General features: G+C 32.4%; 3 protein-coding genes and 1 long non-coding RNA gene across 8 annotated transcripts in view; 1 reads left to right on the forward strand and 3 right to left on the reverse strand.

Annotated features, from left to right (window-relative positions):
• Positions 1-9,611, forward strand: part of LOC134683379 (lipoxygenase homology domain-containing protein 1-like) — a 64,631-nt gene extending 55,020 nt beyond the window's left edge. For all 5 annotated transcript variants that reach the window (XM_063542655.1, XM_063542654.1, XM_063542657.1 and 2 more), the window contains 8 exons: positions 469-592; positions 1,097-1,327; positions 1,640-1,819; positions 5,257-5,392; positions 5,742-5,909; positions 6,337-6,452; positions 6,763-6,954; positions 7,478-9,611. In XM_063542655.1, the coding sequence (XP_063398725.1) occupies positions 469-592; positions 1,097-1,327; positions 1,640-1,819; positions 5,257-5,392; positions 5,742-5,909; positions 6,337-6,452; positions 6,763-6,954; positions 7,478-7,659 (1,329 nt within the window). In that variant the 3' untranslated portion in view covers positions 7,660-9,611. The remainder of the gene's footprint in view (positions 1-468; positions 593-1,096; positions 1,328-1,639; positions 1,820-5,256; positions 5,393-5,741; positions 5,910-6,336; positions 6,453-6,762; positions 6,955-7,477) is intronic.
• An 870-nt stretch (positions 9,612-10,481) lies between these two features.
• LOC134683380 (uncharacterized) lies at positions 10,482-10,873 on the reverse strand. Its single transcript, XR_010101010.1, has 2 exons — positions 10,722-10,873; positions 10,482-10,627 (listed from the first exon to the last, which is right to left on the reverse strand). It is a non-coding gene; the product is annotated as an uncharacterized LOC134683380 (long non-coding RNA).
• Positions 10,874-13,948: 3,075 nt separating this feature from the next.
• LOC134684191 (uncharacterized) lies at positions 13,949-17,810 on the reverse strand. The gene is made up of 4 exons (XM_063543468.1): positions 17,702-17,810; positions 16,215-16,702; positions 14,470-14,586; positions 13,949-14,116 (listed from the first exon to the last, which is right to left on the reverse strand). Exons 1-4 carry the CDS (start codon positions 17,718-17,720, stop codon positions 13,961-13,963), a joined length of 780 nt encoding a protein of 259 aa, XP_063399538.1. The 5' UTR covers positions 17,721-17,810; the 3' UTR covers positions 13,949-13,960.
• Positions 17,811-23,659: 5,849 nt separating this feature from the next.
• LOC134684193 (uncharacterized) lies at positions 23,660-26,746 on the reverse strand. Its single transcript, XM_063543469.1, has 4 exons — positions 26,659-26,746; positions 25,649-25,998; positions 25,216-25,341; positions 23,660-23,816 (listed from the first exon to the last, which is right to left on the reverse strand). Exons 1-4 carry the CDS (start codon positions 26,666-26,668, stop codon positions 23,664-23,666), a joined length of 639 nt encoding a protein of 212 aa, XP_063399539.1. The 5' UTR covers positions 26,669-26,746; the 3' UTR covers positions 23,660-23,663.
• Positions 26,747-27,368: the final 622 nt, after the last annotated feature.

The raw sequence follows: 27,368 nt of genomic DNA on the forward strand, positions 1-27,368 counted from the left end.
AAGGCAAAAGATCACTCATTTTAAAGGAAAATTGTTTTAGTGGTCTACTTATGGAGCTGGGATGTTTTAAAAATCTTAATGAATTTGCTAAATCTAAACTAAAAGTTTGTAATGCCAAGTATGCTAAAATGATATTTGTAAAGTTCAGTTTTCTTCCTCAAAGTGTTATGTATATGTTAAGCGAGAACAACCAAGCGAAATCATTTTTAATTTTTTTGCATGTAAGACAAATATTGTGAGATGTAAGGATAACAAATTAAGAATTATCATCATCCTTAATGATAAGTTAGATCAGATTCAAAGATTTTGACAATTTAAATAAGTCATTAAAATTGTAGAACTGTTGAACATTTTGAATTAACTTTCTTTTGTGATCAAAATAGTATACAATGTAATAGCAAGAGGACATCTGATATAACGACAGAACTTTCATATTTATATTGGACCAATCTATCCTTCTGTTAACAGATTGCATTGTTTAACATGAAAACTGGAGAAAAGACTAATTTTATTCATGATGATTGGCTGAGTAAAGAGAAAGGTTATTCTAAAGACCTTCCTGCTAAGATAAAAGGAAAAGAGGCTCTAGACAGTAAGTAAAATAGACATAAAGATAATATGAGGGTCATATGCATCACTTATTATACTAAGTGCCATAATAAAGCTTAGTACAGCAAAAGTATGAAAATCACAAAAATGAACCTAGAAAACGAAAATCAAAATAAAGAGTAGATACTTTTTTTGCCTGAAATTTCCTGTTTGCAAAACTTTTCCAAAAACTAAGGATTTTCTTATCCCAGGCATAGGTTACCTTAGCTGTATTTGGCACAACTTTTTTTGGAATTTTGAATCCTCAATGCTCTTCAACTTTGTACTTGTTTGGCTTTATAAATATTTTGATATGACCGTCACTGATGAGTCTTATGTAGACAAAACGCAGGTTTGGCGTACTAAATTATAATCCTGGTACCTTTGATAACTAATTATCATTGAGTGTGGAATGCACACTCATGTTAATTTACTAAATATCTGGAAAATGTTTTATTTACTATTTATACTGGTAAGTTTGATTTAACTTGTATTGCAATAATTTCAGAAACCTCCTATAAGATAAGTGTTAAGACCTCCAATGTGCGAGGGGCAGGAACAGACGCCAATGTTTATGTTATTTTGTTTGGTGCCAATGGTGATACTGGTCAGTTACATCTGGACAAATCAGAGACATTCAAAGATCCCTTTGAGAATGACCAGGTTGATGTGTTCACATTTAAAGACATGCTGAGTGTTGGAGAAATGTCAAAGTGCAGAGTTTGGCATGATAATAAAGGTCAGATATTGTTAACTTTTGACTGCATTTAACCATCATTTTGCCAATATTTTCCTCATTGTGTAAGGGAAATGAAACATTGTATAAGTTAAAAAATTTATCTTCAAAGAAAATGATAAATTAGATAATGTATTGTGATACCAAAATCAACAGGAAAAGGACCAGTCACCCAAATGAGTTATTTTCCCAAATTTGGTATATTCAAAATATTTGACAAACAATTTGTTGGATAAATTTATTTACTCAGCATGGATGATTTTTATGTTATCCCAACCTTCATAAATGTATTGAAAATTTAATTGTTTATTCCAGGACTTGGTGCAGCCTGGCATTTAGCCAATATAGAGGTAGAAGATCTGAAGACAAAGAAGGTATATAAATTTCACTGTGATAAATGGCTGTCGACCAAGGAAGATGATAAACAGATTGTAAGGGAGCTAACTTGTGGTACATCATCAACACCACGATCTCCAGGAAATAAAGAGGTCATCAGTAAGTTATCATAGGTTGTAGATCTAGGGGGGATAAACAGATTGTAAGGGAGCTAAATTGTGGTACATCATCAACACCACGATCTCCCGGAAATAAAGAGGTTATCAGTAAGTTATCATATGGTATAGAACTAAGGATGACATGTAAATAGAAATGAAGTTCCAATGCTCAGAACAAGGCAAACTAGAGGAAAAAAATTTAAAAATTTGGAATTAGTTTTAAGGTCTCAAAAGAAAAATTTTGAAAATCTTAAAAACTGGTCAAAACCAGGAAATAAAATCATTTAGAAACTAAGTGTAAACAAAGATAACATTGCAGATTCTTTTATAAAAGAAGCATTCAAGAATTTACAAATGAGTCTGAAAAGATATCGCAGGAAAACTCCAACAAAACTTTTTTACACTAAATAAAAAATACAATTACATGCCTGGGGCGTAGCTCCATATACGCTGTCACGCCATGGCGTGCACATCGCGGGGTCTAAAAAAATAATTTACGCCAAAAAATAAAATAAAAATACAAACGAGTAAAAAATATTAAATCTAACTTAACCAAGCAAAGTAGAAAAGGATACAGTATAACTATTTTAATAACGTCACAATAATATTTCCGTCTGTAAAATCAATCCTGACCGAAATCGTTTTTAATTTATTTGCGAGAATTTTCTTCTGGTACTCGACGTAAAAAGCAGCGTATAAAACATGAACAGTTCAAAGCGTGACAAGCCTAAAGGGCAAACGTTAGACATTTATTTCTCTCACAAAAACGCCTACCAACAGTGATAGTCATGCAGAAACACACCCAGCAACAAATCAGGACAATTTAGACCACTGAAACGTTAAGAATTGACGATGATTGAACTTAGCTTAAGTGCCACATCAGTGTCATGTCAAAGCCAGTACAAAAAAATCTGGGACCATCTTATCCAGATATTTCTTTGTTGAAAGATTCGAAATCCTTAGGAAAAGATGTAAAGTTACAACTTTTGCCCGACAAATGGAAAGATGTCCACACCTTCAAATTTCCGACAAGGTATATTAACTCCATTTCAATTAAAAAAATATATAATGCGGTCGTGGAACTAACAGGGCTGTAGGGGTTGTAAACCCACCTTTTTGTTTAGATAAGGGTTGTAAATTTTGTACTTATTTTGGCAAAAACAAGACCAATTGACTTTTGTTCCATTTTTATACGCCCGTCAAAATTTTATACGCCCGTCAAAATTTTGACGGGATATTTTATGGTATACAAATGTACGGTGTCCGTCCGTCCGTCTGTCTGTCTGTCTGTCCGTCCGTCTGTCTGTCCGGCGTAAACATGTCGCACCGTAACTTGATAACGACTAATCCAAATTTTATGAAACTTAACATAGTTGTTTCTTATGATGGTCAAATGATCTGTATACTTTTTGGTGAAAAAAAGATTAAAACTTTTTGAGTTACGGCACTTTGTAACTAAAACAGGGGTGCGTTTTTTTCGCATGTCGCACCGTATCTCAAAAACGATTCTTGATTATGGCTTAAAACTTTAAACACTTCTTAGTTATATTAATCTTAATACAGTCGATTCCACTTAATTGCATACCGCTTAATAGCATAATTCGGTTAATTGCATAGTCTTTCTTCAGGGTCTGACAGGGATTTCCTGATCTGTTCTATCGATGTTATTTGGTATTTCGGATATAAGCATACTCCGCTTTATTGCATAATTTTGTCTGACAAATAGGCTATGCAAATAACCGGAATCTACTGTATCTGTATACTTTTTGGTGATGATTCAAAATTTAATTTTTGAGTTATTAAGTATTTTGTAAAAAAAGGGGGAGGTTTTTTTTACATGTCGCACCATATCTCAAAAACAATTTATGATTATTGCTTAAAACTTTACACATGTCTTTGTTATATTAATCTGAAGATCTGGATACTTTTTGGGGATGATTCAAAATTTTATTTTTGAGTTATTGAGTATTTTGTAAAAAAGGAGGAGGTTTTTTTTACATGTTGTGCTGTATCTCAAAAACAATTTATGATTATTGCTTAAAACTTTACACACTTCTTTGTTACATTAATCTAAAGATCTGTATACTTTTTGGTGATGATTCAAAACTTTATTTTGGAGTTATTGAGTATTTTGTTAAACAGGGGAGGGTTTTTTTACATGTCGCGCCGTATCTCAAAAATAATTTATGATTATTGCTTAAAACTTTACACACTTCTTTGTTATATTAATCTAAAGATCTGTATACTTTTTGGTTTTGATTCAGAATTTTATTTTAGTGATATTTAGTTTTTTGTAAAAAAAACAGGGTTGGGGGTTTCACATGTCCCGCCATGTCTCAAAAACAATATATGGTTATTGCTTAAAACTTTCTCATAAACTATTTATGATTATTGCATCAAACTTCCACACAAGACGTCGGGCGTATCATGCGCTCATGGCGCAGCTGTTTATTATCTCTCAACTTTGGTTCCAACCCTGAACAATTTAATGAATTACAGTAAACTTTATATGAGTTTGACTGTCCCTTTGGTATCTTTCACCCCTCTTTTATATATTAATTACGATAACAGTGAATACAAATCTGAATTCAATCTTTAAATTTTTGTTTTGAAGGGCTACTTCATATTGTTCTGTTTTGATACCTTCCTGTCAAAATATTAAGGCGTCAACGCATTAAAAATAAAATAAAATAGCCTTTCAAGACTTCATCAAGTTCCGCAGTACTAGTCCGTTACTGAAATGTTGCGTTCCGAGAAAAATGATGATAATGTTTGGAACGAGCTATACCAAACCACTCTTGATATAGCAGAGCTTTTTGGTGTAGTTGAAAATGTTCCTAGGTGGTGTGGAAGACAAACCTCGAGAGCCAACCATCCAGCCGCAACACCTAAGGATTACTGGCGAATCTCTCTCTACTATACGTTTCTGGATCATATGATCTCAGAACTTGATTCTCGACTCCTGAATTCAGAAAACCGTTTTCATGCACAATATCTTCTTCCGTGTGTGGTCGAACAGATAACTAATGACGGATTGACCAATACTGTGTGTTCTCCTAACAATGCCCTTTGTTAGTGCTACAGCTGAAAGGTCGTTTAGCGTACTGAAACGTTTGAAAACGTACATCCGTTCCACAATGAGAAATGACAGATTATCGGCTTTGGGTTCAACCGTGATTTTGAAAAATATTCAGGATGTTTCTCAATAAAAAATGATCAAATACAGTCTTAATAATTTGCTAATCAAACCAATTTTAGGCCGTCAGAACGCACCATTTTGCGTCTAGCCAAAAAAAAAATCTAGGGGGGGCAATCCCCCCCAAACCCCCCCCCCCCCCCCTGGTTGGAGTGCACTTCAAAGGGACCTAGCTACGCCCCAGCATGCACATATTATAAAGTGTGTAAGGAATTCAGACAATATTTCCTATTAATTTTCAGATTATGAATTAGAAGTGGAGACCTCTGGTGTTGACGAGGCTGGAACAATGCATCATGGATGGATTGTTATTGATGGTGAAAAAGGAACAAAGAAATACAAAATGCACAATAGCAAAGTTGACAAAAAATTACGCAGGTGAGTTAGAGACATAAATTTCTAAAACTGATAAGTATTGTTTTACTTTTATCTTTGATGCACATATTTCCAGGCAAATATGTTTTTCTTAACCATAAAAAAAAGAAGATGTGGTATGATTGCCAATGAAACAACTCTCCTCTTGAGACCAAATGACACAGACATTTATAACTACAGGTCATTGTAGGCCCTCAACAATGAACAAAGCGCATGCAGTATTTTTATGTTCCCTGTAATGAAGGTTGTACATAGGTTGTAGTGTAAGGTTTTTTTACGTAATGCCTAATTCTTTTATATTGTATAGAAAACAATTTTAAAAATGTAATGATTGTAATATGTATTATGTCAGAGGTACCACCAATACATTTACCTTTACCTGTAAACCCCTGGGTAAACTGAGGTCTGTAACAGTGGGTGCCTGTGAGAGAGAGGACATACCAGTAGGTAATGCCAATGGAAAGGAGGCTCAGTGGCTGTGTAAGAACTTAAGCATCACTGATACCATCTCTGGAGACAAGTAAGTCAGTTATTAATTTTGTTGTTGTTTGGCTGTGTAATGGAACTTATTTGGTTACATGTAAGAATGTTGTTTACCCTGATAAAATTGAGAATGAAATGGGGAATGTGTCAGACAACAACCCGACCAGAGAGCAAAATGCAACTGAAAGCCACCATACAATGGGTCTTCAACACAGGAAAATAATTTGTTTTACATATGGAGAAAATTTCATTGCAAAAGCTTTTGGTTACATTGGAATGGAATTATAGGGTATATGGAGTATAACAGAGATGCTTTATAACATGTGCATATATGTAATTTGTGTTCATTAATTGTTTGTTTTGTAAAGTTATTGTCCTTTGAAACTCAGACAGGAAAAGACCGGGGAACATTTTGTTTTTAATATCTCTAATTTTTATTGCATGTTTTATTATCTTTTTTAAAGGTATGTTTTCTCAGTAAACGCATGGTTACCAATATCTGAAGAGGCCTATGACCTTGCAGATGGAAAGAAAGTCAAGGTCAAGGCAGTAGAGAAAGGTCACATAGCTGTTGTTAGAAGTAAGTAAACATTTTTTTTATAGTTTTTCCTTTAAATTTAAGATATATTATTTACTCTCTGGATACTTTATAATAAAAGTGCCTTATATAAAAAAAAAAAATTAATAAAAAAAATTATATGTGAACTTTGGATTAAAAAAAAAGGTTGAACACAACTTGCAGAGATGAATTACAAAGGATTATTTTTTTGAATCCCAATCTCTCCTAATTTTTGGAAATGATTAAATCTCCTTGTGGTTTTAAGCATTACCTAATTATTATTAAGATAAATGAGTTTGAGTTTTATTAACTCAATAATATTTTTTTTCAGACTTGGCTGCCATTAAGTATGAAGTTATAGTGTACACTGGTGATGTGTCTGGAGCAGGAACTAATGCTAATGTCTTTATAACATTGTTTGGAGAACACGGAGATAGTGGCAAACGTCCTCTTAAACAAAGCTTCCGTAATCTGTTTGAGAAAAACCAGGTGGATAAATTCACATTGGAATGTCTAGATTTAGGTAAGTGAATAATTAATGGAGTCAATAGCAGAGGTTTGCATTTAATTCTAGCCACAATGGTTATTGGAAATTTTTAAAAGAAAAGAAACATTTTTAGAGGTGTGAATTGATTATTATACCCCCAAAAACAAAGGCCAGGGGTGTAAAGGTTTATTTTTGTCCCTCCATCTTACTGTCTTTAACAAATAAGTGCCATTTTTTCTTAGCAAATGCAAGTCATATATAGCTTCTTGGTGTATGGCATCAAAATTTGTGTCATGTGATATAATTTTAGTTTCTTCAATATTTTACTTCTTGTATGCCTACAGCTATTAACATCTAAAACACCAAATAGGAAAATTGAATCAACAAAAATTTCCCTTTTTTAATCTGGATAAAAATATTCAGCAAGAGGACAGCAATTTTTGCTGCAGTATTTTATGCAATATAAACAAATACACCCAAAAATATGGCAGAAAGTCACTTTTTTCCAGACAAAAATTATCAATGCTGCTAACACTATTCTTTATTTTGTTTATTACAGGTGAGTTAATAAAAGTGCGAGTTGAGCATGACAATTCTGGTTTCCGCCCTGGCTGGTTCCTTGAGAAGGTAGAAGTAGTAAACCAGGGCACCAGTGCTACGTCTGAATTCCAATGTCATCGATGGTTTGATAAAGACAAAGATGATGGACAAATTGTTAGAGATATTTTAGTGGCTAGCTGATAGATTTATTTACAACTATTTTTTTAATGAATTTCTTTTATATATCTTTGCAAAAAATATCTCTACTGGTATTGACTTGGCTCAAAAATATGAGGAACATGATATTTTCAAATACTGAACAGAGATTCATACAGATTTATTTTATTCAGAAACTGACATTTTTAAAAGCTTTAAAACTAAGAAATAATTTACAAATGACAACATGATTTGAGCTTTTTACTCAGGGACAAACTTGTGGACTTAAAGAAGAAAAACATTCAACAATTCAATTTTGTTGCTGTTGCAATAAAGACAAATATTGTTGACAATGTTGTCCAGTTTGTACTGTTGATAATGTGACAATATTTTATTTGATAAAGTTGTCACTTATTGACCAATATTTATTTTTGTTCCAGTGGTCTGCCGTCAAGTTTTGCTTTTATGAATAATATCAAACATACAAAAATGATTTACATAGCCGTTTACGGTGAGGCAAATTTATAGTCAAATCAAAATGCTGAATGTAAATGTTACATGAATAAATTTCCTACAATACATTTGAAATCAAATGTTTTAATTTAAAATCAAATATATTTTGTTAAAATTTCTATGTCATCCAGAAGAATGTTTTAGTTTGTGAACTGAACTCGTTCTTTTATTCATAAAAGCAAAACATTTCTGTGTATTGTAATATTTGAGTTTTATTGTGCCTGTCTCAAGTTTTATTAAAGCCTTTCTATTTTGAGGGATTTTATCTTTTTGACATTTTATATTTACATTTTTACTAATGATTTTAATCTACAAGAACTTGTGATATCTGATATATATGTACAATCACTTTGTTGCTTAATGGTGTAGTATTGTTAATATTATGTATTATATTGTTATTTATTGCCTGTCAATCATCTGCTTGTTTGTGTATATACTTGGAAACTACTAGCTTATAATTATCACTGTATATATGAATAATGGGATGCCCTGAAAATAACAGAATTTTACGGACGAAAGAATATGCCTAGAAAATGGTTTTGTAGTTAAACTGTTTATATACTGTAAACCAACTTATTTAGGTGGATGCTTTATTTTTGCTGGGCCCATTCTTGCTGACTTAGCAGAAAGTCATTGACATCATTTTCTTACATTTTTTTAATGTGTTTGTATCAGCAATTTATTTTTACAATTTTGTGACTTTCTTGATGTATTTGCATGGAAAAGACCTAAATGTTAGATATGTGTCATGCTTTATCTTTGCATTATTTTCCTATTCACAAAAATTCAGTGTTTGCAAAATTTAGATGGTTTACAGTAATATACTTATTTGATACTGTTCAGAAGTGAATTCCGATTGGACAGTAGATCTGTTCCATCCCCATATCAAATTTGTGCACAAGTTTGAGACTTGGCTTTATTTCAAGAAGTCAAACATAGATTTTTCCACTGCTTAAACTATTATAATCCATCTTGAACTAGGCTACTGTTTTTTAGTCAGTAGCTGTATAAAATCCATGACACATAGTGAACACAAATTTCATTACTTTAGCAAGATTGCCAAGAAGGAAAATATTTCAGTAGAATATCTTAGTGCTTGCTTTGTATATTAGCATCGCTGATTAAATACATGTAAATTGAAAATTAATGAGGAGCAAGATTTCAAAAAGAAGAAAATTAGGGCAGCAAGAGTTTTATTTGTCCAGTTTTTAAATACTTGTATATAACAATTGTATATAATTCTAATCTCTGTAATATATTATTTATATTTTATTTTGTACATTTTCAGACAGTGAGGAATAATTAAAAAAAAATCATATAATATTAATCTAGTCATAGGTAATAATTAATCTTATTTCTCTGGAGTCTGGATATCAGAAATCATGGCTGAATCTTTATATAGAATAGGAAGGTAATGGCCTACCAAATCAAATTATTGTTTTTTTAAAAGATACTTTCCTATAAAACAAACGATTAAAAACATGATACTTAATAAATGGCTATTAGTGCTTGCTTTGTATATTATCATGGCTGATTAAATACATATAAATTGAAAATTAATGAGGAGTAAGATTTCAAACAGAAGAAAATTAGGGCAGCAAGAGTTTTATTTGTCCAGTTTTTAAATACTTGTATATAACAATTGTATATAATTCTAATCTCTGTAATATATTATTTATATTTTGTTTTGTACATTTTCAGACTGTGAGGAATAATTAAAAAAATATCATATAATATTAATCTAGTCATAGGTAATAATTAATCTTATTTATCTGGATTCCAGAAATGGCTTCAGCTTTATATAGAAGAGGAAAGTTAAGGCCTACCAAATCAAATGATTTTCTTCAGTTACAAAAGGAAAGATTAAAAACATTGATGATTGTCAAGATTTTATTGATTATTGGAACTTTAGTGCAGTGGGCATTTAGTTTTTTTTTACATGCAAGTTCCAAATTTTAATAAATATATGTAAAAAACTGAGATGTTCCATAAAGGAATCTGACGAAAAGCTGGTTAATGATGGCCTAAGTCAACTCATTGTTTCATAGACACACACATCCCGTTAAGATCATTCAATTATAACTGTCATATAAGTGCTTGATTTTGAAATTATTTATCTTTTTGCATAGGTACATTTTATTTTATTTTTTTATAAAACGGAAATCCATGACAAAATTATAGAAAATCAATGTTTTAGTTGAGAAGGTTCTGCATTTAAAGTGTCTTTTGTTAAATTTTGGCTGATTTATAAACCAAAGTATCCCTTCTTGTGTCAAATGATGGCAATGAGTTCATAACAAGAGTGGGGGTGTTTTTTTTAACAGAAATGTCTGTAATAATACGTTTATTGGTGTACAGAAATGTCTGTAATAATATGTTTATTGGTGTACAGAAATGAATGATGGGAAGTTGCATATGTTGATCTGTGATAAATATATATAAATGTTGATTATAAATGTTATGTTATTAATCCATATTCAATTCATTAAGAACTTGTGACCTATAGGTGGATCCAGGGGGTCTCTAGGGGCCCGGCCCTCCTTAGGTCAGTCAGCGCCTCCCTTAAGGAAAAGTTTTGGATCCGCCACTGTGACCTATACTTTTATACCCTACTTTAGAGTATACCACTGCAATTTATCATAAATAAGTTGAATACATGGTATAATTGTTGTAATTTGTACATGTTTCCGTCCTTTAAAATGTTTTCTAGTTATGATACACATTACTATGGCTGAATGGTAAGCAAGCAATTTGTTATGATCAAATGTAACTTAATTGTCCTAGTATTTTACTTCCTCTTTAAAAGAGATTATTCAACAAAAAATGCCATCTACCGCATCACCTTTTGCACTACATTTGAAAAAAATCAATAATGAAATAGAATAATGACCAATGATAATGGTTTTCAATATTTTTTTATTTATTTTTTTTACCATAGAATCATTCCGGTAATAATATTGATATATAATAATTCTGCTGTTTTACATGAATTCAGTACTTAACTTAGTATGTCATTGCAACTCTTAGATTATTGAGGTGTGCAGAACTTGACTACAGTTAAAACTATTTATGTTGCTACTTTCATTCCCATATTGTCTTATTTCAGATTTTTTATATATTTTACAATCATTTAATTTAGATTCCTACATATTTTTATCCAATTTTGAGTAAACAAAAGCTAGGAGTACTCAAATGTTATTTAAAATGTTGATATAAACTATGTTATAGTTAAACTAGAAAAATAAAAAAATAAAAAGAATAATACAGCTTGCTTTTTAAAGTCTCTATGGCATGAAAGTTCCCCATATCCTTTCAGTTGCAAGCCTACTTTTTGTACCCCCTCTGTCACAGAAAGGGGGAGTAAGTTTAACTTATATTTTCTGTCGCACTGGTGACACTGCCAGTTTTGTTGGAGGTTTATATAGTTGAAAGATCTTGTTTAAATTTGTTTCATTTCATTTACATTTGTTCTTATTTGTCTGTATTCTTCTGATGTCTGTTCTTTGTGAACCCCAGCTGGGTAAAATCGAAAAGTACATTTGCAGCATTAAGGATTAAGAGCAAAGACTGGTTGCCTCTGATTGTCTTGGCAGGGTAACATGTCTCCCTACAGACTGTTACCTTGTGAATTAGCATGTGAAAAATCAGCCCTCAGAGTGTCAGTCAAGTATAAAGCAGGGTTAATGTTCATATAGCAGAAACATGTTCTCATCCTGTATATACGTTTATTTGCAGCCATCCATTATCATCTGTCCTGTGTGCTGCCTTCTGATATCATATTCAAGTTATTTTAGTTTATCCAACTTTCTGTTTGCCTCTCTCAGTGGAAAGATCGAATTTTTTATAAGAATGAATTGGTCCAATTTACCCTTGGTGGAAATGTGTAGAGGGTAGGTTTAATACCAAATCTTTTTTGATTTTGTTTCAGTATTGAGTTCAATGCATTCTATACGCTTTTTTGTGAACTAGTTCAAAGTTTTACATAAAATGAATGATTTTTATGTCCCGCTTAGGGGCATTATGTTTTTCTGTCTGTGTGTCTGTTCGTTCGTCTGTCCTACTTCAGGTTAAAGTTTTGGTCAAGGTAGTTTATGATGAAGTTGAAGTCCCATCAATTTGAAACTTAAGTACAGATGTTCCCTATAGCTATGATATGATCTTTCCTATTTATATGCAAATTTAGAGTTTTTACCCCAATTTTCATGGTTCATTGAATATAGAAAATGATAGTGTGAGTGGGGCATCCATGTTCTATGGACACATTCTTGTATTGAATACCACTAAGAATCACAAAAATACATGTATGCAAGCAATAATAGGATATACAAACGAAGAAACACTAACATAAGGGGGATATACAAACAAAGCACACTAACATATAGTAGGAATTACAAACAAAGGAACACTAACATAAGGGAGGATTAACGAAACACTAACATGAAGAAGAATATACAAACAAAGGAACACTAACATATAGGAAGATAAACAAACAAAGGAACATTAACATATAGGAGGTATTACAAACAAAGGAACATTAACATAAGGGAGGATATAAAACAAAGGAACACTAACATGTAGAACGATATACAAAAAAGGAACACTAACATAAGGGAGGATATACAAACAAAGAAACTAACGTGTAAAAGGATATACAAACAAAGGAACACTAACATAAGGGAGGATATACAAACATAGGAACACTTACATATGGGAGGATATATAAACAAAGGAACACTAACATATAGGACGATAAACCAGCAAAGGAACACTAACATAAAGGAGGATAAACAAACAAAGGAACACTAACATAAGGCATGATATACAGACAAAGCACACTAACATATAGGAGAAATTACAAACAAAGGAACACTTACATGTAGAAGGATATACAAACAAAGGAACACTAACATATAGGAGGATATACAAACAAAGGAACACTAACAAATGAGAGGATATACAAACAAAGGAACACTAACATAAGGGAGAATATACAAACAAAGGTTTGATTGATTGTTGGTTGCTTAACGTCCAGTGGCAAATATTTCATGCATATTCAGGACGAAACAAACAAAGGAACACTAACATGTAGGAGAATATACAAACAAGGGAACGATAACATAAGGGAGAATATACAAACAAAGGAACACTAACATTAGGCAGGATATACAGACAAAGCACACTAACATGTAGGAGGATAAACAAACAAAGGAACACTAACATATAGGAGGATATACAAAAAAGGGACATTTATATATAGGAGGATAAACAAACAAAGGAACGCTAACATATAGGAGTATAAACAAACAAAGGAACGCTTACATATAGGAGGATATACAAACAAAGGAACACTTACATAAGGGATGATATACAAGCAAAGGAACAATACATATACTAGTAAGAGGATAAACAAACAAAGGAACGTTAACATATAGGAGTATATACAAAGGAACACTTAACACATATAGGAGGATATACAAACAAAGGAACACTAACATAAGGGAGGATATACAAACAAAGGGACACTACCATGTAGGAGAATATACAAATAAAGGAACACTTACATACAATTGTATTGGAGGATATACAAACAAATGAACATTACATATAGGAAGATATACAAACAAAGGAACACTAATATAAAGGAGGATATACAGACAAAGGAACACTTACATACAATGTATTGGAGGATATACAAACAAAGGAACGCAAATGTGTAGGAGAATAAATAAACAAAGGAATACTTATACAGTAGGATATAAGAACAAATGAACACTGACATATAGGAGCCTGATTAATGATCATAAGTAATAACACAAATGTTTTTGGTATTATTTTAATCCTTGTAAGTGTATTTCCAGAAATAAGCATAGCATATCAAATATCCCCAGCTCAACAGTCCTACCATCAGAGCAATACACACTAGATTTCTGGCACTTCTGGCTTTTTGGTGAGCAATATCGAAATCCCTCTCTTCAACAGCCTTTCTAGCCTGCAAAAAAGTAATAATCTATAAGGAATATAACAATGTATGATTTAGTCTTATATTCCTAACTACTACAATGGATATCATGGGTGCCAATTAACAATGTTGTACACAATTTGGTTTTTAAGTTTCGACCCCTAAATCTATAGCATTTAAAATAAGGAGATGTGGTGTTATTGTCAATGGGACAACTATCCACCAATGTTCAAATGAAGTGGATGTAAGCACTTCTAACCAACCGTACAGGCTTCAACAACGAGGCAAACCCATACCGTATAGTCGAATAGTCGGCTATAAAAGAGAGGCGACGAAAGGAACATTCATTAGTCGAAAATTATTTTTTTTCAGTAATGACTTACTTCTTTACTTGCTGATACAGCTAACAATCCAATGCATGGACAGAAAACTAGGGAAATTATTGCTGGTATTGTCCAATCTATTGGTGGACTATTAAATACAGACTCGTCTGTAAATATCTGGAAAAATAATCATCGGTAATGGTTATCAAAACTACAACAGGTACAAGAGAGCGACTCCGTCAGCCAGTAACCACTGTAACATTGGAAGGTTTGTTCGTCAGTTGCGTAGAATCATTGAAGATCCGTTGCCCGAAAATCAAATTTATATTTAGTAATGGAAATTTCTGACCGTCATAAATTAATGGTACCACGACGGTTACAGGAGTAACAATGTACTGAAGAATTGGAACAATCAGTTTCACGGTCTACAGTCCTCGAAAAGCCAAAATCGGACCTGTTATGTTACGAAATTTTGAGTTTAAGCATTATGATTTAAGTTATAAACTGTTAATGTTTTTAGAATTGTCTATGTTTTTCTTGTTCTGTAAAATCCAATCGTAAATTTGACCAATAATACCAATTGGAAATAAATGTTGTCAACAAGCTATTTGTGAATATGTATGTTCTTATGATACAGAAAACCCCAACACATAATGGAAAAAGGGGGAGGGCAAAAAATTGTCCTGTTCCCAAGTACCTTTAGTTGTGACATCTTATCATAGTTAAATTCTTCTAGATAAAACAAACACACTTGATTAAACATCAATTCTCTCTCATAATGATCCAAACACAAATATATTCATAATTTTTATTCAGTATCATCGATGTACTAAAATGAAAGATTATTAAGTCTATACTAGATTTTTAAGCCTGATTTCATCAATATTTAAAAAAAAAATATTCTTCTACTCTTTTTTGGTGTTAATTGTTGGTTTCGTTTCATTCTTATTTGTTGAATCTTTTACTAAAATACGTGAAACAGATAGGATAACATATTAGAATATTGTTTTCTTCATAGTTATAGATCACTTTGGGGTGTTTTGCGGTGTTTTGTTGTTTTATGTGGTATTTTAGGTGGTAGCGGTGCTGTTCGGAGGTGAACCGGCATACCGAGAGATCAGTACCATTTCCATGCTTCGACCCTTTTATCATAGAATTACATCCTGTTACCACATAAAACAACAAAACACCGCAAAACACCCCAAAATGATCTATAATTATGAAGAAAACTATATTCTATTATGTTATCTTATCTGTTTCACGTATTTTTAGTAAAATATTTAACAAATAAGATTGAAACGAAGCCAATTATTAACAACAAAAAAGAGTAGAAGAATATTTGTTTTTATCTTTTTTTTCTAATATTGATGAAAAATGTATCCTCCAACACACTTAATAAATATTTTAATAATATCGAATGTTTTCGGAGGAGTTCTAGCTGTGAGATATCGAATGTTTTCGGAGGAGTTCTAGCTGTTAGATATCGAATGTTTTCGGAGGAGTTCTAGCTGTGAGATATCGAATGTTTTCGGAGGAGTTCTAGCTGTGAGATATCGAATGTTTTCGGAGGAGTTCTAGCTGTGAGATATCGAATGTTTTCGGAGGAGTTCTAGCTGTGAGATATCGAATGTTTTCGGAGGAGTTTCACTGTGTGCACATTAGATACAGGTTTGTTATGGCTTTAATGTGCAACAAGAGGATTTGTCCCTTGCTTACACTTTTAGCTAATATTATATATAGTCACACTAAAGTTTTTATCAGCAGGACTGTTAGTTTCATAAAAAATCATTATTATCAATACTTACAACAGACCCATCATAACTTTCCTTCTGATGACTTGGAGGTTGGTAGAGGACAGTGCAGCGTGCCGACGGATTCCTTTGCCTCCGAGGAAAATAGTGCCTGATTGATTCCTCGTACGACGGAGGTTGTTGATTCTGAATCCTGAGTCCAGGTTGTGGATATTTTACTGTAAATTCAGGAGTGGAAGGACGAAGACGAACTGATACTCTTGGAGTCGGAGAAGGTTGTGTTGGAACATAGGTCTGTTCTGAATATCTCTTAAACTGCTGATTCTGGTTTGTCCATGGACCTAGGAGAAATCTTGGACCGACCCGAGAATGTCGAGCCATACTGGTTGGAGCATATTGGGCCGGATACCTCTGGCAGTTTTGTGTTTCATTATGTTCTTCCAAGGAAACTTCATTGCCAAGCGTAGGAGGACGATCTAATCCTCGACTAGGAGGGAAGAATTCCTCAACTTGCCGACCGCCAATGCTTTCGTCTGGAGTGACTGTACAATATAAGAAGATCAAGGATTAATTCTAAATTATGATGGCAACTTAAAAACCTCGTTTTGTAAAGGTCCATGCCATACAAAAAAAACAAAAGCCCAAAATCCTATGCAACATACACACATATTAATAATGTACTTGTAAAACATAAAAAAAATGGAGATCTAATGTGAGCATTGTAGAGGATAGAGAAAAAAAAACTAAAAAGGCTTGGTATGTGATATTTTTTTTTGTAAAATACATATCATGTAAAAAATTATAACATTGACTCTCAATAAGTTTGTTAAAAAATGCTGATCCTCCTTTAATCGAGAGCATGCATGGCAACAGCTAAAAGGATCGATAATTAAGGTTGACATTAATATAAAACTGAATTGCTATATAATACAATTTTGACTAGACAAAGTCAAATCAAACTCTGAAAAAAGATACAAGATGTCTATTAGAAATAGATTCGGTATTCCAGTTCAAATGTAAACTTCTGACTTGGTTCAGTTTTTTATACAGATTATGACGAAGAATTTCTTAGAATTGATGCAGAATAATTTAAAAACTTCCTTCTGCAGTGTGTTTACAAAAGAGTTTTAAGAATTACTGTAAAAAGTTAAATCACAAAAATAAAAAACTCCGAGGAAAATTCAAAACCAAATGGCAAGATCAAAAGCTCAAACACATCAAACGAACGAGCTTAACGGAAAGTCCATAATCAAATAGCAAAATCAAAAGCTCAAACACATCAAATGAACAAGCTTGCAACCATGACTATAAACAAAAATCTAACTCCATACAATTGTAAGTATAAACATAATGCATTTTACACAATAAAAATATAGAAAATAATATTTACCCGGTTAAAAGGTTTGTTAAAAATATCACTTTACAAAAGCAAGGAAATGTTATCAAATTCTGAGAAGTGATAAATAAATTAAGTAGACTATATTATTGATGTATTAATAAGAAGCAATGTTTTACGAACTACAGCACTTAGAAAATAATACCTTGATTCTTCATGTCCATTCCAAGTTTGGTTGTTGAGGATGCAGAATATGGACAGTGACGTTATCGATTGTTTTGATCCCACATGACCTCATGTCCATTCCAAGTTTGGTTGTTGATAGATATAGGAAGATGTGGTGTGAGTGCCAATGAGACAACTCTCCATCCAAATAACAATTTAAAAATTAAACCATTATAGGTTAAAGTACGGCCTTCAACACGGAGCCTTGGCTCACACCGAACAACAAGCTATAAAGGGCCCCAAAATTACTAGTGTAAAACCATTCAAACGGGAAAACCAACGGTCTAATCTATATAAACAAAACGAGAAACGAGAAACACGTATATATTACATAAACAAACGACAACTACTGTACATCAGATTCCTATGTTGTTTTGATGTTTTGATGCCACACGACCTCATGTCCCGCTATTGGACAACTTGACCAGCAGAGTAAACCGTTTTTGTATAACTGTTGATAACAGGAAGGGTGTCTTGGATGACAATACTAATGTATATGCTTAATATTTATTTGTTTATGTTTTATGTATTAAACTTAAAAGTTTTTTTATACAGATTAGACCGTTGTTTTCTCGTTTGAAAGGTCTTGTTTGGGGCCCTTTATAACTGTTCGGTCTTAGCCAAGGCTCCGTCACGGTGTTGAAGACCGTACTTTGACCTTAAATGGTTTACTTTTACAAATTGTGAGTGACTTAGATGAAGATTTTTCTTGGCATTTATACCACATCTTCCTATATCTATCAGAGACATATAATACATATTGTATTATATGTCTCGATCTGTATCTATTTAGTTATATATGCTTTCATATTAGTATTTTGCATGTTTATAGTGTATATATGCATGCATGTATGTTTAAATTGTAGAAAATCTTACTTTATCGTTTTGTGGCATGCCGACTCTAAATAAAGTTTTGATTTACTTTAACAGTTATGACTTATTTACTTAGTATACTACACTACCACGCAATATTATCAAAATGAAAATTTCCTATTCAATATTTTGATAAACTGTTTTTTTTTTACTGTGACAAAAAAAGTACAGTAACTGAACATGCTAAGAAATTACGAACGCCATTAATGTTTTCATTGCAGATATTTGTGTTCGTCATGAAAGTGTAAATTCTACCGCCAATTAATAATCCAATGGAACTTTTTGTGTGTGTCTCTTATTGCAGAATTATTTCCGTTTAGTGTTATTAAGCACACATTATGGTTTAACATATCAAAGACTCAAGAAAACACCATTTGATAGCTAAAGCCGTTCAGCAATCCTGGAAGATATCTTTTTGATACTTGATTTTTTAATCAGTCCATTTTATTCTAAGTTAACGAATAACATTCAGTATTAACCTGATTTTTCAAAATCGAAAATTGATAACGACCAATTTACTTTTGTTAGAATTTTGAATATGGATTTGTTGTATCATTGACAAATGAGATTCTATCCACCAGAGAACAAATGAGACACTTTCCACTAGAGACACTATCCACCAGAGAACAAATGAGACACTATCCACCAGAGACTCTATCCACCAGAGACACTATCCACCAGAGAACAAATGAGACACTATCTACCAGAGTGCAAATGAGACACTATCCACCAGAGAACAAATGAGACACTATCCACCAGAGACTCTATCCACTAGAGACACTATCCACCAGAGAACACATGAGACACTATCTACCAGAGAACAAATGAGACACTATCCACCAGAGACACTATCCACCTGAGAACAAATGAGACACTATCCATCAGAGAACAAATGAGACACTATCCACCAGAGAAAAAATGAGACACTATCCACCAGAGAACAAATGAGACACTATCCACCCATGGCCAACTATTTTCCTCAGTGTAAGCCAGTACGAGTTATCGCGCATGATTTTGATTTCTTATCCGTCTGATCAGTCTTTTCTGTGTGTGATATCTTATCAAGGCAACATGCTGAGTTTGTAAAGACAATGTTGACACTCGTAAATAATTTGACAACCCTAAGTAAACAATACTATAAATATATGACATTGTAGCATGCTAGGTTCTGCATAAATACGAGTTGTATAAACTGACTTTATTTCCAAAAGATAAAATTCGATTTTACCGAATATCAAACCGCACATACACAATAAAAAGTCGAAAAAGGACAAATATGAGATCATGATTACCAAACATATACGAATATGAGACAACGTAGAGTTTGAATACACATACACAAACTCATTGCAACATTTTGAGTTTTTATTAAAAGAATAAATTCAGTCTCTGCTTTTACTCTTGTTTTACCTCCCAGAACTGTATGTTTATTAATATTTTCTTTAACTTTTCAGCCATGATTTCTGAGAGATATTTCAAAATTGGCCTTCAACACTAAATGCTTTTATAGTATTTCTGCCCGCGATAATGCAGTTTGTTTATAAATCACAATGGAAAACACGCTACAGTACATAAACGTATTGTCCTTTAAATAGCTTTAATTTTGCTATGTGAAAAAAGAGGAATGTCGTATTAATAATGAATAAGTATAAATGCAGAGCTTAATTTCCAAATTTCTTTAAAAATGCTTTCAGTTAAGACAAAAAGTTAACGATGTGAAAAGCGTCTTCTATGTAAAATAAATTTTCAGATTTTGACACTTCTATCACATTCACTGTATAGCTATAGAACAATAGACAATTTCTCAAATTAGATTGTTTTTTTTTATAAGTTTGGATGTTCCGAAGTGACAAAGTTTTTTCTAAAAAAGATCAGTTTGCAGGTCATCTTAGAATGGACACTCTATCAATACATGTTTCTCATTTTCAACAATATTTATACACGCAATACATGTTCGTTGATGGAAGGATAGGTCTCTCACTAACAAAAATGATATAGTCTTAGATTACTTGTTTTATTTTTATAGATATAAGCCAATCGAAGCACATACTTATAATACTAATGAATTTATGTACTGATATTCTCAAATTAATCAGCAAATTTTCCCAAAATTAATTGCATGCCGCCTAAAACCGTAAAGAAAGTCCCACAGAAAAGTGTATACAATAATGTTCCGAATATTATATAAAAAAGGGGGGAAAATTATATTACTGATATGTAAAGGAAAGTCTTAACCACGGATACAGTGCTATCTGAAATTCACAACAGGTGATCAAATACTTGATGACATTTGTGAACTTCACGCAGATATCTTTAGAACATGCTAATTGAAACAACAGGGGTCGCAGGCATCTGTTTTCATGTTTTAACGATTCAAATTATCTCATTCATTCGATAAATAAAAAATTCTGCAAATACATGTACAATATAAATGCAAGAAGATTTGGTATAAGTGCCAATGAGACAGCTCTCCGTAAACTTTACATTAACAGAACAATAATTAAAATGAGTTGCCTTTTTAATACAAATTTTACATGAATGTACAAGTATAAAAAAATAAATATATTTTAAGATAGAAACTTCTGAAAAGACGGAGACAAATAAAAAATAATATTTATTTTGTTCTACGCGATTTATTTTTCTAAAAGTTAAGTGGATAAAAGGAGAATGTGCACCAAACAAGCAATAGTCTAGTATATATCACATGTACATGTAACATAGTACAGCGATTCATATTGCCAATCAAAAGCAGTGAAAAGGTATCAAATTGATGAAAGAAAATTTGACGTACAAGATTTCATTCCAAATCCATCTACTACAAAAGATCTTCTGAAAGTGTTACTGCATCTGGAAAATTTAAGATAATGACACTTTTCCTGTTTCATCAAAACTAATTGGTCTTTTTAAAACATGAGAATAATATTTATAAAATATGTATCTATTACTTCTTTGTTAATCAGATGAACATGTTAAAGTATTAAAATTGTTTAGTTACGGCCGCCTTATTATTAAAAAAACCTTTTTAAAAGATATGAAAGAAAATTGCAAAAAAAAAATCCATTTTAGATGGGATTTCAAGTTTTTTGAAACATCCAAAAGTCTGAGTTAATGTAATAGTGAAAGATTTTATAGTATCAAAAATAAAGAAAACTGACAGCTGGACAAAAATATTATTTTAAATAAAAAGTTACACTTCTTTTACTTTACTGAATTTTTAAACTATTGATGTAAAACATTTGATTAAATGTGTAAATATTTAATGTACAAATAGATTTATCTTTGTTTTGTGACCTGTGAGCGATTTACTTGGTAGGACCATGGAAGTACTATATATATCAATATAATACCTCCATGGACTTAGAATTTTTCTCGCAATCTTCAAACAATGACAACAACTCCAGTTTTGGATAAAAAAGGCCCCGATTCATTAAATTTTCTAAAATCCCAAATATATACCATTGGAAAGATTATAAAGCAAAGAACATATATTTATGCCAATGAATTTATTTCTAAGAATAGTGAAAGATGTATTCATGAATGAAAACTCCTTTGCATACGTTTTTGGTTTTGAATTGTATGAAGTAATAGGGAATGAACCACTTTTTTTAAAATGAAAATGGCCGTAACTTCTGCAATCCCGATACAATTATAAATTATGTCATTAGAAAGCTAAGAAAATATATTTTCTAATGTGATGCCAATGAAAAAGATATTTATTTTTGTTTACTGTCAGCTAACCAAAATTCAATATTTCCTTTCACAATCTATAGTAAATTTATCGATATCGACTGCGATCAAATTTAGCGCATGCGCACTGCGGGTGCTGATAATAGTTGCGTATGCAGAGACACTATCCACCTGAGAACAAATGAGACACTATCCACCAGAGAACAAATGAGACACTATCCACCAGAGAACAAATGAGACATTATCCACCAGAGAACAAATGAGACACTATCCACCAGATAACAAATGAAGGAAATACAAACAACTATAAACGATCTTTTGAGCTAAATCAAAACCGTACATGGTGTTAAAAGTCCCGACATGAAAACATCAAAATGAGAAAAAAAGCCTTATATATAACAAAGCAACCCCAAAAAATGACAGACCTGAAAACATCGACCACTATATTAGTCGACACTCATAGGATCATACGAAATGGCCAACAAAAGTTGTACATATATAACTATTCGGCACAAAAGCATCAGGTTACCGCTCCTTTATGCTGGTGGTATTTGAACAGCCTAGTGCACCGAGTGTCAATGTGTTCTGGACACGATGTCTCAGAAACATGCATGGGTTCCATTCTATAGCTAATAAAAAGACAAAAAGTTAGCAAATTTAACATTGATTGCAGCTTTGTCGGCTTTATCTTAGGTTGGTACCAGAAAACCCCACCACATTTTCTATGTCTGTCCAAATTCAGGAGCCTGACATTCAGTGGTCGGCTTTATCTTAGGTTGGTACCAGAAAACCCCACCACATTTTCTGTCCAAATTCAGGAGCCTGACATTCAGTGGTTTGATGTTGATTATCCTATTTGTTTTTCGTTTATTGTTTTGTACATAATTAATTCCGTTAATTCTATCGTTTGTTTGGTTTTACATTTGTCATTTTGGGGCATTTTATATATAGCTTTCTAATCGACGTGGGTTTTGCTTATTGTTGAAAGCCGGACGGTGTTATGGAGTTGTTTTAATGTCTACGCCTATGATGAAGAGATCGTTGTCACATTGTCTCGTGTGAAATCGTACCACATCTTCTTCTTCTTATATCGTAACATAAAATACGATTGGTGTTGCCTTACTTGGCATGTCAGCTAATCAACTCATTTATAAAGTGTTGCTGAATATTAAATTATATTATGGTTCAACAATTTAACAAATGCATATTCAAGGGAGACAACTTGAGTAGCTGCTACTTTAAAAGAAAAAGAAACTATCACAATCATATTATCTTTTTAATTGTTTTAATGAATATTCTTAACAAATAATACCACTTGTATTCATTACTTTGAACTTCTATAAGTTTTTTTTTCAATTTCGCTTTCAAAAAGACATTGTTTGTCAATCATACAATGTGGCATTTAAAACTTGTGAGTATATAATATAAGTATAGCAAAATATCCCTAGCATAACACTGACAATTATTAGTTTTTTGGCATTATCAGCTTTCGCACGTGCTGAGACATAATCTCCTTCTTCGTGTGCCTGTTTTGCCTACAAAATAATAATTATAATATTAAATATAATTATTTTTCAGTTTTTTTCGCAAATTAAATATTGAGTGTGTTCAGAGTTCCAAATAAAGCATAACCTTATATATAAATATGTGACACTAAACTATGCACTTTGACATCCAAATACTTATTTCGTGTTTGATTTGGGGTATTTAAGGTTTATGACCCCTTCTGTAGTCAATTTTGTACGAACTTTTGATACTTACATTGTATCAAAACTACAAATATGATAAATAATATATAGATATGCCATTTTGTACACATGCCGAGGGGAAACTTGATGCAAAGCATTATTATTTACTGTTTCATTGCACTTTGTGTCAATTAAACCAAGATTTTTATAGAAAATCCACAGCCTTTATCCTTGTACTCTCATTTTTTGGCAATTTGATGCCACAAAGAACTCTTTTTCTATTAAATGCAATGAAACAGTAAATAATAATGCTTTGCAGTTAAGTTTCCCCTTGGTATATGTACAAAATGACCTATCTTTATTATTCATATGTAGTTTTGATGCAATTAAAGTTTGAAAAGTTCGTACATAAATGACTACAGAAGGGGTCATAAATCTATATGAGTGCATGTTGATGGAATATTGTTTAAATAAAGAAGAAAATAGAAGACAATTCAGATGACACAGTAAATACCTATACACATTTTAAAACGGTAAATAGAACTACCTTCAACAATGAACAATGATATTTCTAATGTTGATATGTATAGAAAGCACAGTTACCCGCCAAAAGTGATTAATGATATTTAAAACAAAACAGGGCTCACGAAATAGTGTTACAATTTTTCGTGTACGTTAGAATATTTTTGACGATAAGGGATTTGTTTCCCAATTCTGAAAAAGAGAAAAATCAGAAGAAATGATTATCAGGTTGGAAAATCAGTCACATCGGTCCATAATAACCTATTTAACACATAACAGCCCAAAATGGATGATATATATCAAGTGCGGTGCAAATAAGCATAACTTTTGAATTTAAAAAAATACTAAAAATTTTATTTTCTATGTCAAAAGAAGTAACTTTGGACAATCGACTTTTCCTGTAAAAATGAAGAAATTCAGAAAACTGGTCTCTTATAAACAATCTGGTTAAAAGAAAAGTTTCTAAACATTTATTTTTTTTGCCTTTTATGAAATCGTTTTCTCTTTGCATTACTTACCATTGAGTCGAAAAAAAAAGTTTACACAGTAAAATTATATAAATACATAAGTTACACAAAAAGTAGATAACCCATTGAAATAAAGCATATTTGTCAGTTTTTATAACTTGTCGTTAAAATCGGGGTCACCGAGCCGTGCAGGTTAAATCATATATACCGACTTGCCTGGTCAATAAATATTACCACAAAAAAAACAAGTAACTTACACTTCTACTTGCCAATATTGCAACCAATCCGCATGGCCATGCGCAGAAAATACATGCAACTACCGCTGGAAGCGTCCAATCTGGAGGAGGTGTTCTCTGCATCTGTCTAGCGTTATCTGGTAAAACCTAATAGAGCAGAACGGTTGACGTATTATTTGATGACGGCAATAAAACCTTTGCATATAAGTTATTCAAAATGTAACTATAAATTCATAAAATAAAAATTATTATACCGTGAAAATCTTTTTTGAAACGAAAAAAATGCTTTTTACAATACCATGAATTAAAAAAACACTTTACGACCAGTATTTGAGTTACCAGTAGTTGAATTCTCTCTCTCTACCAAAAATGGTATCTCCTCTTTCATTTACTTATCTCTCTGTTGAGACTCGTTGTAAAGTTAAGCAGCGTTTATTTATAATCATGTACTTACAACAATACCAACTGGTTTTGGTTGATTGTATACGGGAGGTGGAGGTGGATATCCTTGACCAGACGGAGGAGGTGGTTGTGGGTATGGTGGTGGAGGATATCCTTGATCAGTTGGAGGAGGTGGTTGTGTGTATGGTGGTGGAGGATAGGCGGGTGTTGAAGGTTGTGAAAATCCTTGTCCAGGTGGCGCAAAACCACTTCCGGGAGGTGCAAATCCTGTACCGGGTTGGGCAAAACCCCCGGCAAAACCACTTCCAGGAGGTGCAAATCCTGTACCGGGTGGAGCAAATCCTTGTCCCGGTGAAGCATATCCACTCATCGGCTGTCCTCGTGTATCCGTTGTAATGGTTCCTGTTGAAATTCAAATGTTGAACTCAGATAACGAAATTTAACTGACATATACTTTATAGCATCGAGAACTGTTTTAGAAGGCCTGACTATTTGGTCACTATATATCTTTAAAATTAAGAATGGAAATGGGAAATGTGTCTTTAAAGAGACAACAACCTGACCAAAGAGCAAACAACATCCGAAGGCCACAGCTGATTCATACAAGTCTATTCCAAATTCTATACAGAGTTTTATCAAATAGTTTAAGGCATTAGTGCATTTGAGAACATTTGTGTATTTTTCTTAATTGACCATATAGTAAATGAAAACAATTAAAATTGAAAACCATAAAAAGAAAGATTTCATTTCATGTTCATGTTTTTAAAATTATGAAGAGAGTCTTTTTAAGTTTCACCAAACTTGTCCAACATTTTTTTCTCGTATGCCTTTTGTATAAATATTGAAATGTGTTTGCTATGTAAGATGAAAAGCAGCATAGCAACATTGACCAATTTCCAGTCTGTCTAACCTCCAGTGGCAAATACTTCGTGTATATAAGGATGAGGAAAGCAGAATACAACATTAATTAAATCAGAACAATAAAGAAGAGGTATACTCATTCAATATAATATTGAATGCATCGATAACAAAATCAAATTAGAGTATTCCTTTAATATTTACCTCTTTGCATCTTACAGCAGACGTGTTTCTGGAGTCAAGGACGTCCTACTTATGATAGTCACGTCAAATCGGTTGTCAAGGACGTCCTACTTATGATAGTCACGTCAAATCAGTTGACAATGACGTCCTCTGTCAATGCTGCTGGCGTCGTGTACACGTGTAATAATAGTCCTTTGATAATCTATGTTGATAATTGTCATTGTGCTTTGCATCTTTTGTTACCTGTGCTTATGTAACGGTTGATTTCTTCCTTTGTGATATTTTATCCTGAGGATAATTTGTCACGGTTATACATCAAACTCTGTCTTCTTTTGAACCGAATTTTGCTGTGCGTTTGTTTATTACACATTTGGTAGAGGTTGAGATCTCACCAAACATGTTCAACCCCAACACATTTTTGCGCGATTTTTTTCTATATATATTTCTTTTTGAACTTTCAGAAATAAACCGCTGTGTCACGAGCGCATGATACGCCTGTCGCTTCAATAAGAATAAGAATTTCAAAGAATAAAGCCTATGAATAATCTGTGATAAAAGAACTGTCAGTGCTTTGTTTTATATTGGCTGTAAACTGTAATTTATTGCTCATGTTATTTATATACACATATTATTGAGATATTAAATGTTGAAAAATATTTATGTTTTGCTTTGTTTATTCTCGTAAAGACTACAGGTGATTGTCATGCTTATCTCGTATAAAGGAGGTGAAG

Source organism: Mytilus trossulus, chromosome 9, assembly GCF_036588685.1.
Source record: "Mytilus trossulus isolate FHL-02 chromosome 9, PNRI_Mtr1.1.1.hap1, whole genome shotgun sequence".
Lineage (NCBI taxonomy): Eukaryota > Metazoa > Mollusca > Bivalvia > Mytilida > Mytilidae > Mytilus > Mytilus trossulus.

Excerpts from the sequence above, each read along its gene's own strand:
- LOC134684191 (XM_063543468.1), bottom strand. Across the intron at positions 14,587-16,214 it reads AAAGTTATGATGGGTCTGTT|ATATTTACAGACGAGTCTGT; the intron begins GTAAGTATTGAT and ends TTATTTTTCCAG. Across the intron at positions 14,117-14,469 it reads CTGTATCAGCAAGTAAAGAA|GCTAGAAAGGCTGTTGAAGA; the intron begins GTAAGTCATTAC and ends ACTTTTTTGCAG.
- LOC134684193 (XM_063543469.1), bottom strand. Across the intron at positions 25,342-25,648 it reads CAAAACCAGTTGGTATTGTT|GTTTTACCAGATAACGCTAG; the intron begins GTAAGTACATGA and ends CTGCTCTATTAG. Across the intron at positions 23,817-25,215 it reads CAATATTGGCAAGTAGAAGT|GCAAAACAGGCACACGAAGA; the intron begins GTAAGTTACTTG and ends ATTATTTTGTAG.